Source organism: Eublepharis macularius, chromosome 18 (assembly GCF_028583425.1).
Source record: "Eublepharis macularius isolate TG4126 chromosome 18, MPM_Emac_v1.0, whole genome shotgun sequence".
Taxonomy (NCBI): Eukaryota; Metazoa; Chordata; class Lepidosauria; order Squamata; family Eublepharidae; genus Eublepharis; species Eublepharis macularius.
Genome location: NC_072807.1, coordinates 39,806,643 through 39,821,778, shown reverse-complemented (window position 1 = coordinate 39,821,778; position 15,136 = coordinate 39,806,643). Strand labels below are relative to the sequence as shown.

Below are 15,136 nucleotides of genomic sequence, written 5' to 3'. Positions count from 1 at the left end.
TCTGTGATAAGGCAGCTCGGACAGGCCTCCATGTACCAAACTACACGCTTGCTAGCTGTGCTGGTGATTTTCATTCAAGTAAAACATATTTATTTTCTGCCTTTTAGATTTTATTTTATATGTTGTGTTAGTTGTGAGATAAACTGACATTTATTTTCACATTAGTTGCATGGCGGCCTTTGTATTTTGTGATAGGTGACTGATGTTTACTAAATGCAAAGGACACCGTTTGCCCAATGGCAACAAGAAACAGGCTGTACGAAAAGAGGAACTTTTGCCTTTGGGTGAATTTTGGGTATAGAAAGCAGGCTCAGAATCTTTCTTTCCTGAGTGGTGATGTAAGTGAGGAAGTTGGGTGAAAACAAAACAGAGGCATTTGCGTTGCCACTTTTTCGGGGGATCTGCACCTAGAATCAAGAGAAATTATCTGGCAGGGCTTGAGATGCTCATTAAGCTGGGACCAGAATTCTGGGACCCAGAAGAAAACGAGGGACGGGCAGGGCACACCATGAGGGGAGACCGGGCGGTGCAGAAGGAGGCCCCAAGTCCTGCAACTGTCTCCTTTTGCTGGTCCAATTCTGGTGCAGAAGCCACCCTCCAGCAGCCCAGTCCCACGCCACAACCAGACAGTGTCCAGAGGAACCACAAGAGGCTCCCAGCACATGTCCCAGGACAGGGCAGTGCTAATTTGGCGGAAATAGTCAATATGGTTCCTGACTAGAGGGCAGGGGTCAGGCTCTGTCTGAGGCAGCTTCCTGATCACATTTCATGGCCCCTTGACTATGTCATAAGAGTTATTTATTTATTTAATTTATATCCTGCCTTTTCCCCAATGGGGACCCAAAGCAGTTCACATCCTTCTCCCCTCCTCCGTTCTATTCTAACAACAACCCTGTGAGGTAGTTTCAGCTGGGTAGCCATGCTGGTCTGCAGTTGAAGAGCAAGATCCGGGCAAGTCACACCCTCTCAGTCTAAGCTGCCTCACAGAGCAAGATCCGAGTCCTATAGCTCCTTGAAGCCCAACTAGATCTTCAGGACCTGAGCTTTCAAGAGTCTAATCCGATGAAGGGAGCTTTGGCTCTCGAAAGCTCATGCCTTGGAAATTTAGATGGTCTTTAAGGCACGATTGGGCCCAGATCTTGCCCTGTGGGGTGGCGTGGGGTTAGGCTGAGAGTGTCGGACCGGCCCAAGGTCACCTGGCAAGCTTTGGTGGCGGATCAGCGATTCGAACCAACGTTGAAGCACTTGTGAGGCTGTGTGGTGTAGTGGTTGGAGTACAATCTGAAAGGCCCAGGTTCGAATCCTTGTTCTGCCATGGAAGCTCGCTGAATAACCTTGGGGCTGTCACAGCCTCTCAGCCTAACCCACCTCACTGAGTTGTTGTGAGGATATAAAATGGAGGAGAACGACGTGAACCACGTTGGGTCCCCATAGAGAAAGGCAGAGTGTAAATGAAGAAAACAAATCTCAGTCTAGCCTTCAACACAGGGCTGTTGTGAAAACAAAATGGAGAATGAGGCACACTACTTTGGGGTCATCCTTGGGGCAAAAGATGGGGTGCATAAGTAAACAAATCTCTCTGCCTAGTCTACCTCACAGGGCTGTTGAGAGGATATAAAATGATTCAACAATCATTATTGTTATATAAAATGATGCAAGCCCTTTTGGGGACAAAGGCGGAGTGCATAAATGTAGTGAACGAATCTCTCCGCCTGGTCTACCCCTCAGGGCTGTTGTGAGGACGGAGAGTGATGGAAGCAGCTTTGGGGAGAAAGGCGAGTTGTATAAACAAAGTAAACACATTTCTCAGTGCAGTCCACCTCACAGGGTTATTGTGAGGATATAAAATGGAGAAGGAGCCAAGCTCCATTTGGGTCTCAGAAGGCAGGTTGTATAAATGAAGTAAAGAAACCTCTCCGCCTAGCCTACCTCACAGGGCTGCTGATAGGATCCAAAATGGAGAATGAGGCAGGCCACTTTGGGGTCGTCCTGGAGGCAAAAGGCGGGAGCATAAGCAAAGGAAATAAACCTCTCAGCCTGATCTACCTCGGGGGGCTGTTGTGAGGCCATAAAGTGACACAAGCCCCTTTGAGGTCCCCACTGGGGCGAAAGGCGGGCTGCATAAACGAAATAAATCTCTCAGCGTAGTCTACCTCACAGGGCTGCAGTGAGGATATAAAATGATAAACGGTAATTACTGTTCTATAAAACGAGGCCAGCCCCTTTGGGGAGAAAGGCGGGCTGCGTAAACGAAATAACCCTCTCAGCCTAGTCTCCCTCACGGGGCTGCGGTGAGGACACGAAGCGGGTCCAGAAGACCCTTCGGGCTCCCCGCAGAGTCAACGCCCCTCCCCGCCCGGCCTCCCTCACAGGGCTGCCGCGAGGGGCGGAGCGGAGCGGCCTTCCCCGCGAGGGCGTGAGGGGAGCTCCGGGCCCGCCGCGCCGCCTCCTTCCCGCCCTCGCCTGCCGCGGGGGAACTACAAGTCCCGTCAGGCGGCGCCGGAGCCAGCGAGCGAGCGAGCGAGCGAGCGGCGCGGCCGGGCCTGGGCTGGGCTGGGCTGGGCCTGAGCGTCCCGCTCCCCTGATGCCTTCGGCGGGCGGCTGCGAGGCGGGGCCGGGCGAGGGGCCGGGGCGGCTGTGCGGCTACCTGCAGCGGCTGTCGGGCAAGGGGCCCCTGCGGGGCTTCCGCAGCCGCTGGTTCGTCTTCGAGGCGGGCGGCTGCGGGCTCTACTACTTCAAGGGCCCGCAGGAGGCGCTGCCCCTCGGCCGCCTCGACATCGCCCGCGCCGCCTTCCGCCTCCACGCGCCCGACGGCCGAACCGCCGAGCCCGGCGCCCGCCCCGCCGAGCCCGGCCCGGCCACCGCCTTCGAGATCCACAGCCCCGGCGGCGCCGTCACCGTCCTCAAGGTGGGCCGGGCGGGAGCGGCGGGAGCGCGGCCTGCGCGGGGAGGCCTCGGAGGGCCCCGGGAGAGGGAGGGACGGCGGGCTGCCCGGCCGCGGCCCCGCTTCGCTCTTCCGCCCTCACAACAGCCCTGCGAGGGGGGCGAGGCAGAGAGGGTGTGGCAGGCCCGGGGGCACGGCGGCGCGGGGATTCGAACCGGGGCCTCCCGGGGTTTTTTGGTTTGTATTCACACTGATACTTGCGCGTGTGTGAGACACACATATCTGAAGAAGTGAGCGGTGCCACACCTTTTCTTAGCCTCGTAGGAGCTGGTGGACGCCCGCTCTTCGCTACTGCTACAGATACCCTAACACAGCTGCCCATCTTGATTTATGCCCTGACTTGTGTATCTGTGTCTCTGTGGGAGGGAAGGTGGTGTGGTGTGGTGTTGCCTGATCTTGTCAGATTTCAAAAGCTAAGCGAGGTCCCTACTTGGAGGGGAGACCACCAAGGAAGACTCTGCCCAGGAAGGCACTGGCAAGCCCCCTCTTCTGGCAAGCCACCATATGTTGGGTGTGACTTGAGGACACACGCTCTCCCCCCCCCCTGCTAAACTGGAGTCCAGGAGCACCGTCCATGACCACCTTTAAGACCACCACCTAGATTTTCAGGGTGTGAGGAAAGAGTCCACCTGTCCTTTTACGCCTGAGATAAAAGCCCATCTTCCCTCATGGGAATCAAAGCGGCAGGTGCTGAGGCATCCCACCCAGGCACCCACCAGCCCTGCTCCGTCCGGCACACCTGCAGTGTCAGGTACCTGCGGCCCAGCCTTTTGGACTGGAGCCCTTCTGCAGGCAAAGCCCTGCGCTGCATGCCCCAGAGCAAGCGTGCCAAGGGGAGGGGGGTATGACACCATACGAGGGGAGAACTAACCATCCTCTCTCTCTGTCCCTGTGGGCACTGCAGAGGTGGTCTCCTTAATCAGTGGTCCTGAAAAACTGCCTCTGGTATGTCTTCAGAGGGAGTTGTGGAAGAGGCACAGTGGTAAGCCGAGCAAGATGGGCGTGCGGGGTGCCTGAAATGTTCTGCATGGACGGGGTTATGGGTATGATGTGTGGCAAACATGCACATTGCAATTCCTGCTTAGCCAGTTACCTTTGCTGTCGCTGAAGCCTTTGGGCAGGGCTGTGCCTGTAACTCCAGTGCTGATGTTTCTCATGCAGTCGCTCTGCGTGCGCAAGCTTCTTCGGAGAGGCCTGGGCGCTTGGAGGCCTTTAGCTTTCTTTTAACCCTTGAGTGACGCCTAGCATTTTGCTTAGCAGATACTTGGTCGAAGGCCTGAACAGCATTACCAGTAGAGTGCAAAAGTGAAAGTGGGGCATTTGAACATAGGAGGCTGAACTCCTCTGTCCTCTTGGACCAGAGGGGTGGGGCAGGATTTGGAACTGGTCTGCAAATGACTTACTGTGTCACGGGCTTTTGTAGGCAGCGCTACACATCTGAGCTTGCTCTTTGCTGTGGCTAAATCGCATGTTGAGGGGGAGGCATCTGTTTTGTGCTAGCTGGTGCATACCGAGTGTTTAGGACCTGGGGATGGGACTCGGGTGTGACCCAAACCTTCCAGTGGTAGCATTGTATGATTTGATGGGTGTTTGGGGAAGAGGCGCCAAGGGATTTCAAAAAGCTTGTTTCAGAGTGTTTAGCCTGGCTTTCTGCCAGTGTGCGCTTGGGCCTGTGTTGTATTTGTGGTGTAGGGAAAGACTTGATACAGGAGCTACCTAAAGAAAGTCAGGTCCCTCTTCGGCTTCCCTTGCTCTGCCTCACACGCTTTTATTTTCCTGTGTTCACTGCTTATTCACAATTTGCGTATGTATCATGAGGTAGCCACTCATAGTTTGTTCCTAAGCTTTCAGGAGCAGCAAAAAGTGGTTCAAGAATATGCTCAGTGATTTGCTGTTTATTTTGGGACCTCCCATCTTCAGCTTCTGACGGAGCACCGCGGCTCACGTGCAGCTTTGCAATGCTGGTGGCAATTTGCTGCTCTGGTGCCAAGTGGCTTCTGGCTGTGTTGTGCTCAGACAAGGGGGCCTCGACATCGGAGTCCTTTTGAAGGATGCTTGCTCATAGGCGGGATATTAGCATGTAAAACCCTTCTGCCATCTTGCTTTTCACAGACCCGTGATGTAGGTAGCTTTGACTGGACTTGAAGTAGGAGTTTGTGGGAACCCTCAAACAGCAAAGGGGGGGGACTCCCCTGTTAAGGCCGGGGTCCTTATTGCCTGTAGAAAGTGGGATTGACCTTTCAGGGCAGAGTAGGCAGCGAAGAGGTGTGCAGTGAGCATTGTGTGAAGAAACAACCAGGTATTTGAGGACTGCCATTTGAGTTGCAGTGTCAGCTGGTATCTATCAGTGGAAGCTGCTTCTGAGAAAGTGTGTGTGTGTGTACATCTGGTTTTAATTGGTTTGAAACGCAGTTTGAATATATGCCAAATCATGTAAAATACATACATTTGGCTGTAGAAGTGTAAGCTGGGGGTGATGGGGAAATGCTTCAGAGAGGGTTCCTCCTAAAATGTCCTGAACCATTTCCAGCCCTCTCAACTTATCTTCTGACCTTCCTCCTCGTATGGACGTGCAGTTCTAGATCATGTATTTGACCTACCATTCTCTTGGCTTGGGACGGTCTGAATTTTTCCATTGTTCTCCAAAAACATGCCCCACAGCTACTAAGCTAGGGAACAGTAGTGTTTCTTGTTCTGTGGGACTGCCAGGTAAAGGTTGTGGAGCCTCACGCTACATCCTACTGCCATCTAATCCTAGCACGCCTGCTTCGAGTAAACCCATTGAATGCAACAGGGCGGTTCTGGGGAAATGTGCATAAAGTTGGACTGCTAATCAAGTAGGATGTAATGTGCTTGTTTGGCAGTTGCCTTCCTTTTTTATCTTCTGGAGCTTTTCTCCCTATTGGTGAGATCTTTTCTCCCCTAACGAACAGCTCGGTGTTCTAAGAGTCGAGCAGAAGTCCTCCAAATTGCTGCTTCCGGGCTGAACTCTTGCTCAAGAAATCTCATGCCATAGTATCTGTGCCAGCCTTTAAGGATTCTTTGTCTGGGCAACACTGACCTTTGTCATCTGCCTTTGCTGAGTAAAAGAAGACTAATTCACTTCCTGCTCCTGTTGTGGTTGGCCTTTGAAATTTCCTTTTCCTTCGCCTTGTGTAATATTCTTCGTTTAAATGTGGATGTTCAAGTTCCACAGTATTTCTTGGAAAATGTAAGCCACATCATGAAGCATGGGTCCCACAACAGCCAGAGGGCTATGGTGCTCTTCTTCCATCTGTCCCCAAAGACCTGCTTTTGGGGGTTGCCCAGAGAGCTTTCTTGAAAGGATTCGCTCTAGTACTAAAGGCCATCTTGTGATTTTAATGCCGGCAATGCTTGCTAGTTGTGCTATGGGCCAACGTCTGGCGCGCTGAAAGGAACAACCAGCATCTTGCCAGTGTGGAAACACCAGCTTTGTTCATGCCCTGTGTGGTACAATGTGGTTCATGCACCACATTGTAGTGGTGTCCAGACTGAGAGATGAAGGAGCTTGCATTTCTTTATGCCTGCTTAGTGCTTTAGGGTGGGACTGTGGCAGTGGAGGTACCGGCCTTCACTGAGGCAGCTCCGATTTTATGGTATTCATTTCCTTGAGAGATGGGGTGGGGGAGCTGCTTCTCTTTTAACTTCCCAAAAGCGTTATGGGACCTTTTAAAACTTGTGCAAGGCATTTGGCAAATATACCGAGCTGCTTAAAACGTATTCTAATTTATTCTAAAACTGGGCTTTTATTGCTCTCCTTGATACTCTGAAAGCTGCTCAAAAGTGGTTTCACCCTGGAAAAGTTCTCTTAAATGGATTTAAAAAAAAATGTTAATCAAAGATCCCAGCGCCAGACTTGATATTTGTCCTGCAGTGAATCTGTAGTGCAAGTGAAAGCAAACAAACGCAGAGGTAGTTGTTGTGGAGTTTCCACTCTAACAACATGGCTCAAGGAAAACCAGCCCGGTTGGAGGTGACACATCCAGGGTCCCTGGTACCTCTCGGGGTGTCTTGCCCACTCCTGTGTGTCTGGCGTACCTGTGGACGTACCCCTTTTGAAACATGTTCAGCCCTTCTGCTTCTGTTTGCTGTAGGCGGCGACACACCAGGACATGACTTACTGGCTTCAGGAGCTCCAGCAGAAGAGATGGGAATACTGTAACAGCCTGGATGCTGCACAAAGGGACAGCCAGGCACCACCCACACCAAGGGACTTCTCCAAGGGGCTTGTTGCCAGAGACAATGCAGGTACCGTATGGTGCGGAATGAGGGCCAGTGCGCCTGTTTCCTGTGACCCATTGCTGATGGCGTTACTGTGTCTGTTCCGGGCAGTTCATAAGAGCAGTCCGCCTAGCGCTTCTTCCTCAAGTGCACTTGGTTGCTGCTTAGGAGATAGCTTACTAATTTCCCGTGGCTTATTTCTTTCATGGGTTTGTTATTCCATCCTGTTCCAGATTCTCAGGGTGGAGTAAAACATTTCTGCTGTTAGAAGTACAAAAGCACACTTACGTACAGAAGATGAAAGAGAATGGTGTCCATGGATCAGAGTGTATCTCGTAAGCCCACGTGTTAATTGCAGGGCCATCCCAGTAGCCTGTTTGTCGGCATGTCAAGTGCCCACTTTGGGCAGGCCATCTTCCTCCCGTTTGCCCTCACCTCTTGCGCTGCCAAGAGAGAAAGTGGGGGGCAGAAATGACATTGGGCTACATGCCAGCGTCATGGCCAGGCAAAAACCAGGATGTGGCATCAAATGGCATTTCCAGAGCATTGGCCAGCCTGCTGATGTAGCCCAACAGCCTTTTCCATCCCTTGTCCAACCCCCTGGTTCCTGGAGGTGCCTGCCACCCCCAGCTGTTCTGGAGCAGGTATTTGAGAGCCAGTGTGGCGAAGTGGTTAGAGTCACAGACTGTGATGTGGGCAACCCCAGCTCAGTTCCCTGCTCTGCCATAGATGCTAGTTGGGTGACCGTGGGCCATTCACATGCTCTCGTCCGAGGCAACCTCACAGGGTTGTTGTGAGGACAAAATGGAGGGGAGGAAAATTATGTAAACTGTTTTGAGTATAAATAAAAACAACTGTGCTGAAGCAAGTATTGCCTTTCCCCCCCTTGGGCACCAGAGAGGTGTGGCATCCCTCCACCACACAGGCAGTTTTGCCGAATTACCTCCAGGCCGTGTCTGCTGAGTGAACTAAAACAAGACATACATAGGGAAGAGGGCACAGTGGCACATCCGTGTGACTGGAAGTGTGCGCGCGCTTCTAATGCTGCCTGCAGGCTTAGAATTGGCACTGAGGCTCGGAAAAGTTTTCCAGCCCTTTATCCAGCATCAGGCACTTGATCAACGGAAACTTTAATGGCAGGGTTGATTCTCCTCCTCCTCCTCCTCCCCTTCTTCGCTCGTTCTGCACAGTCTGTTAGTTCATTTAACAACATTTTACTTTTTTAAAAAAGTATCTTTTTTAGCCATTTTTCACGTCAAGTGATGGAATTAGGGGTTTTCCTATCATCAAGTATTCCTTTAATTTTAATTTTTTTTTGCCCTGGAACTTTGTAAATCTGCTTCAAAGAAGAAGACGCCTAGCAAATGAAAGTGTCTTCCCTGTGCCCTGTGCTTCCTACGGGGCTTCCGGTTTGACGTGGTGTGTCGCTGTTTTAAAGGAGGCATTTCCCTGCTCCGTGGCTGGTCATCCAGCCAAGGCAGGAGGGCATCCATGGTAGCGTTCCTCTTAATGTTTACAAAAGGTGGGCTGCGAATGCAAAATATAGCAGAATGTTTTAGACAGTTGTGTATGGGAACCTTTATATGATCAACATCCTGCAAACTATTGTAACTGGAAAATGCTTTGAGCATTCCCCTTCTTGGATTTTACGATGGATGCTGTGTATGTAGCCTTTTCCCTTTTGGATTGGTTCCTAGAATTCTGTGTGTGTGAAGGCGGGGGTAGTATAATAAAATTAGGTTTGCTTCTGCATTACTACAAATATTGAGGAAGCGGCATTAATTGGTAGCACAGTTTCAGCAAAAGGATCAGGTTGTTTCAAAATGGCGCAGGTCTGACTGCCACGTGTATTAAACGCAAACAGGCTAAACCAAACCGCACCTTTAATTTGTACAAAATGAGGATGTGGCCTCTAATGCGGGAGGAACTTCTTTTGATAAAGGTGTCCACGATCTCTGGGGTCACGCTGAGCTCTTCAAATGGACGCTGCCTACCAAGTTACAATCTCAAGGAGATGTACCGTATCAGTGGTCACATGTGGTGTGTTAGAGTGCTAGGTGTGCTGGAGGAATTAGTTTGTGCAGTGTCTCTATCCCACACGTCCTCCAGAGAGCTCAGGCACACGTGCCCCTCCCCGGTTTTATCCTCCCCATATCCCTGTGAGGTAGGCCAAGCTGTAGGCTAGTCCACGGCCATCCAGCAGACTTTGTGGCAGAGTTGAGACTTGGTCCGTCAGATCCTAGGGTGAAGATCTGTCCACCGTGCCACACTGGCTCTCGAAGGAAAATTGACTGAAGCCTGACTAGAAGGAGAGGCGAAGGACAAGAACCGCTCATCCCTTAGGTTGAAGCACTCGCTTCATCAACGTTTTGTTCTTTTATTAAAGACAAATATGGGCTACAAAACACTCTGATGCTATGCTTGTGAGCTGGTGTTGTTCCCGCTTAGCTTTTGTGCTAAATACAAACAGGGAGAGAGCATCAAGGAAGTGCCAGGAAACGGAAAGCTCTGAACAGAACCTGTTTAAAAGACGATAGTATAAATCGGATCTTGAGATCAAGCTGCGTGCTGGTTCACAGGCACCTACAGGCCACACTGCAGACAGCTTCTTTATGTTGGGAGGGAGGGAGCAGGTGAAAATGTTCGCCTCTCACCACGTCACTCACATACGTCACATTCAATCTCTCTACCCCCCCCTACCCCCCGGAAATGGCATGGTAGAGCCTTATTGTGCAGAGATCACTCACTGAATAACGTTCTCTGGCTCTAAGCCTTGGCCACTTTTAGGGGTGACTAAATGCTTAGTTTGCACGCGTCTGTTGCACGGATGGTGCAACTACCTCTGACTGAGCTCGTGCTTGCTTAAGAACATCGCTCCAGAGAGCCACAGCAGAGAGAGGCCCTGTATTTGTTAACTTCATTTAGCATCCGCCTCTTGTGCTGAGACTCGAGGCATAGTACGCAGTTTGAAGAGGTGCAGCAGAACAACAGGGTGCATGCAGCAAGCAAAGCAATGCAGTGAAAACGGGGGTACAGAATTGGAGAAGGCAATAGAAGAGTGTATAATGCAGACCAATAAAGCAGGACCATAAAGCTGAAGAAGAGGGCAACAGAAACCGGGTCATAGTCAATGAGCAGTGCTGTGAAAACTGTCTAAAATGTTACAGACAATAACGGTCGTCTGGCTCCCTTTGTAAAGCACCTGCTTCTTGGGATCCACTGGCTGAAGGTGGCAGATACTGGCCTGGGGCTTTCTGTGTGTTTAAAGCTCCAACGGAGCCCTGACCACGCGCACACACACAGACACACACACACACCGGTATGGTAACTCTTCTGTGCCGCTTGCTTGCTTGCATCTCACAGTGGATTTTCCTACTAGCTAGTAGAAAGCTAAGAGGCCTTGATTGCAGGTTATGCAACTGCTTTTTCCAACAGTTCTGCTGATTTTGTTCTTATTGTGATCTGGAGAAAAACTTGTGCAAATGTTACCTGAAGAAGGGAGTTTTGCCCCTTGAAAGCTCATGCCCTGAAAATCTTGTTGGCTCCAGTGTTTGAAAGCTCTGGCAGAGTCCTGAAGGGGCAGGGCTTCCTTCGGAGGCAGGGGGTCTGCTGCCGGAGCGGGGAAGGCTTCCTTCTTAGTTGGGATGAAGCAGGGAAAGGACAGAAGGGGAATAAGGGCTATTGAGGGGGAACTCCGAGGGGACCCTGCAGGGGACCGAGGGTCTGTGCTGGCTATCTGCTGCCTGTTACGCAGCTGCAGGTCCTCGCAAGATGGAGCATGCTGGACCCCCTTTGGATGCACAGTCAAGTGGGGGAGTTGCGTGGAGTGCTTACAGCGAGGGCACTTGGGCTGTCTCCGGATTGCCAGCTCTGCTGCACGGGAGAGAGGAAGGGAACCCCTCTTTATCTTCATTGACTTCTGCTCCCCTTTCTGGCCCGTTTCATTTCTTTCACACCAGCCTTAATGATGGTGCGCTGGGTCATGAAGTCAAGCCCGTTTGAACATCTTGCTTTGTAGGCCATGATGGAGAATGGAAGTGACTCTTGGTTGGTCAGCAGCTTGGTTTTCAGAGGGCAGATGTGGGCTGGGGGGGGGAGGGGGCTCTCATAGCCGCTTTGCCAGCTGGATGGGGCTTGCTGCAAAGGGTTCTGTTGGCAGTGGTGTTATTGAAATCTTGATTGTTGCTCTTCAGATCTGAATATCGTGCCTCTGAATGCCTCGGCGGAGAGGGCCAGAAATGTCCTAGCAGTGGAGACGGCTCCCACGGAACTGGTGGGGGAGCAAGCGGCGTGCCAACCAGTCCCAGGCCAGCCAAATGCCATTAACTTTGCCTTGAAGCAGTGGGGGAACGAGATCAAGTGAGCAGCCTGCCTCCTCTTTCTCAAACTGTGCATAATTGCAGCTTGCTCAGCTTTAAAATGTTGTCCTTTTCGAATGAAACATGTTGCTTGCTACGTTGCAGGTGGGGGCTTGAGGCTGCCAGCAGGCGTGGCTGGGGGGGGGGCATCTGACCTAGGCTTCCAGTGCCCAGATCTTGTGTTGCAAGAAATGAGTGAACATGGCCTAGATAATAACATTTGGAATTCGGAACTGCTTTTGAATGGGGAACCTGTGGAAATTCTGATGGGAACTGAACGGAAGGGGCAGGAGGGAATGCCCAGGTTTCAGCTGTCATAAGGGGGCTGCTGTCCGGGGGCTGCTAGCCCACCATGATATGTCAGAGATCGTGGGAATGACCCCTCGCTGCACCTTGAAGAGCCTGAGGGCTGTGCTTACCCTGGTTTATAATAGTTCACTGGCTGGCCCCAAGCAGGTGATGGAAGCAGGAGATCCAGGCCCAAATGCAGGCAAGGTAAGGGCCCTGGACCTGCTTGGGGAGACTCCCTGGGTGCATAGAGAAATTAATTTCCAGCTAGTTGAGGCCTGGGCCAGTGTGGGGTGTTGGTGGCCCAGGAGGGGCCAAATGTTGAGACTGGGGGGGGTTGGGGGGGGTGGCCTGCTCAAGTCCCCGAGAAAGTTTTGGAGGAGGGCTGTAAATTGCCGCCCCCCCTGCTGCAATGTTCTGTGGCCTCCCAGCATGCATCTCCTAAGCTGCAGAGAGATCTTGCTCTAACGTCTGAATTTCAGTCTGCATCTTTGGGGCTGGGGTGGGGTGGGGGAGCACGGTGAAGAAGGAGTAAGGCCCAAGCCCCTGCAGCTGCTGTTCTGCCTGTGGCCCACTTCTCCCCCCACACACACACACACTGGTCTTCTGGCTGCCTTGTGACCCTCTCCCCTTTCTCATTTCTGGAATAGTCCTGGTCAGCTGCTGTTGTGAATGAGTGGCTGCCCTGGAAGGTGATCCTCTATGGGCTGGCCGTGAGGGTTGTAGCCCCTCCCCAGCTCTTCCCCCAGATTATTTCAGGGCAGGATGTGTGCAGCCTTAAGTAGCCCTGGAAAAATCAGACCCCCCATCCTCCTTGTGATTTCAGTGCCTAGTACTGGATCCCCCCCCCGCCATTCCCTCAAAGATAGACGAAGTGGCTTTTAAATGAAAGATTATGGGGTCAACAGTTCTGAATGCCCACTAGTATGTGTGGAGGGTTTGTCATTCGGACTACACGAACGCCACTGGGCCTCTGAACCATTAAACTTTGCTAGCTGTTAGCAGCAAAGTCCAGTCTCCTTTGATGCGCTGATTCCTCGGCCTCCGTCTCCTTGGGTTGATTCAGGGTTCTCCGACGCCTGAGTTTCAACTCTGTCTGCTCTTGTGCAAACTTGGAATGTTTGCACATGTTTACGGTCAGGGCTATTTTTCTGGGGAAAGAGGTGGCGGAACTCAGTGGGTTGCCCTCGGAGAAAATGGTCACATGGCTGGTGGCCCCACCTCCTGATCTCCAGACTGAGGGGAGTTTAGCGGCGCTGAGCGGCGTGGAGGGCAATCTCAACTCCCCTCTGTCTGGAGATCAGGGGGCGGGGCCACCAGCCATGTGACCGTTTTCAAGCGGTTCCGGAACTCCGTTCCACCGCGTTCCCGCTGAAAAAAAGCCCTGTTTACGGTACATTCTTTCTTGGCCATCCCAAGGTTTTTTTTGCCAGAAATGGAATATTCTTTGTACTGATTACCAAAGGCAGAGAATGAGGGAAGGGAATTGAGGCTGGATATTGGGGTTGGGGAGGCGTGAGAAAGTGGGGCCGGTCTTGCCTCTTAACTCCTGAGCTTTGCTTCAAACGGCTGTTGGATCCGATTCTGTTCCTGGATGTTTTATCAGCTTCTGCCGATCTGCCAGCTGTCCCTCTTCTGAGCTGTCGAGGCCTCACCACAGCTGCTCCTGCCTTCGTGGCACCCAGATTGCTAGGACTGTGTCTGCACGGCCTGCCTTTGGAGAGTGCTCAGAGGAGGCCCCGAACGTGGCCTCCACATTGCTGGCGGAGGCAGGTGGCGTGGGGCGTATCACTCCGATTGTGTGCCTCTTCTGGGGCTCCCTGCTGCCTTTGGGGCCAGTTCGAAGCACCGGCTTTAACACGGAAGCCCTGAAGAGCCTGCGGCCAGGATATTCTAAAGACCACCCCTCTCTTGTGGGAATCTAACTGCATACGTTTTTATTTCTACCTTTACGTCCTACCTTCCTGCCTTTGCGTTAAAGCCAGATTACAGTTCAGGGCAACACGCTCTGCGTGGTAGCCTGCACAGTGCGAAGGGGGGTGGAAAGGGCAGAGGAAATCTAGCGCTTTCAGGCTCCGAACTCTTAGGCGATGTGCACAGCTGCTCCATAAAGACCAGATGTGTGCTCTGGATCCGGTCCCTGACTCCAAAGCTGTGATCGTCAGTTGCTTTTACTTGGCTTTTTTACAAATTTTAGAGCTGGTCATTTAGTTTTTGCTAGTTTAATTGTCTGCTTTAAAGCTATGAGTAGTGAATGTGGAAGCGCAGGGTATCAATATTTTTAATAACAACAAAAAGGGGGAAAGGAAGGAAATATTTTAATTGAGCCTCTGTTCTGCATCTCATGCCAGGGTTCCTCCTAGGTGGCAAACAGATTTTATTCATTCTTTTGTATTTAAAAACACACACATCTCTCTGCTCTAGGTGTTTAAGGCTGCTCACGTTGCATATAATCACCATAATAAACCACATAACAGTTATCCAGCAGAAGGCTGCCGTCTGCAGTAACTGCAGTCAAATCCTCAAGAGCTTCCAGGGCGGAGATGCTTAGCCCTTCTACTGTCCAGGCCTGAGAAAACAAGACTTGCTTCACCGCTATCCAATAAGGGCATTGGTGCCAGGCGGATGGCCTTTGGTGTGTCCAAGTGCAGGGCCATCAGAGAAGGCCGTCTTCTTGCTTTACCGCCCACCTTGCTTCTGAAGCTCCCAGGGGTCCCACCCACCTCACAGGGTGATTGTTGTGGGGATAATAATAACATACTTTGTAAACCGCTCTGACTGGGCATTAAGTTGTCATGAAGGGTGGTATGTAAATCGCATGTTGTTATATTATTATTAAGGACAGGTTGATGGGAGCAGGCTGTTGGAGAATTATAAGCCAGTACTTTGAAGGGCACCTGGAATCAAGCTGTGTGTGTGTGGGGGGGGGGGGGCGATGCAGGCCTTTCAGGGCAGGTTTACATAGTGTGTGCATAACAGGAGACAGCAGGATGCCTCTAACGAAAGGGGCCTGCCCAGGTTTCAAAATGATACAGTTAAACCTCATTGATTTGTTTGCCTGGTTCCGCTTGCTTTGGAGGGAGGGAAATTGCCTAGACGCAAGGGGCAGGGTAGGTCTCCCTAAGAAATCCCCTGGGGCTTGCCGAAGTTAGAGGCAGCCATGGGACATAAAATCTGATTTAACCAAGTTCCCCTTGTTTAGCTGCCGGGCCCCCATGGTCTTGTTTTCTCCTGTTGAAATGCAGCCATTTGATCACATGCTGGGAATGTGTTCCTCTCTGCAGAACTCCGCAGTGTGGCCACA

The 15,136-nt window shown here is 51.7% G+C and overlaps 1 protein-coding gene across 1 annotated transcript in view; it reads left to right on the top strand.

Moving 5' to 3' along the window:
* Positions 1-2,569: 2,569 nt before the first annotated feature.
* TBC1D2B (TBC1 domain family member 2B) overlaps positions 2,570-15,136 on the top strand; it is a 28,841-nt gene continuing 16,274 nt past the window's right edge. The window contains exons 1-3 of the mRNA XM_055002237.1: positions 2,570-2,908; positions 7,060-7,213; positions 11,380-11,545. Of these exons, the coding sequence (XP_054858212.1) occupies positions 2,585-2,908; positions 7,060-7,213; positions 11,380-11,545 (644 nt within the window). The 5' untranslated portion in view covers positions 2,570-2,584. The remainder of the gene's footprint in view (positions 2,909-7,059; positions 7,214-11,379; positions 11,546-15,136) is intronic.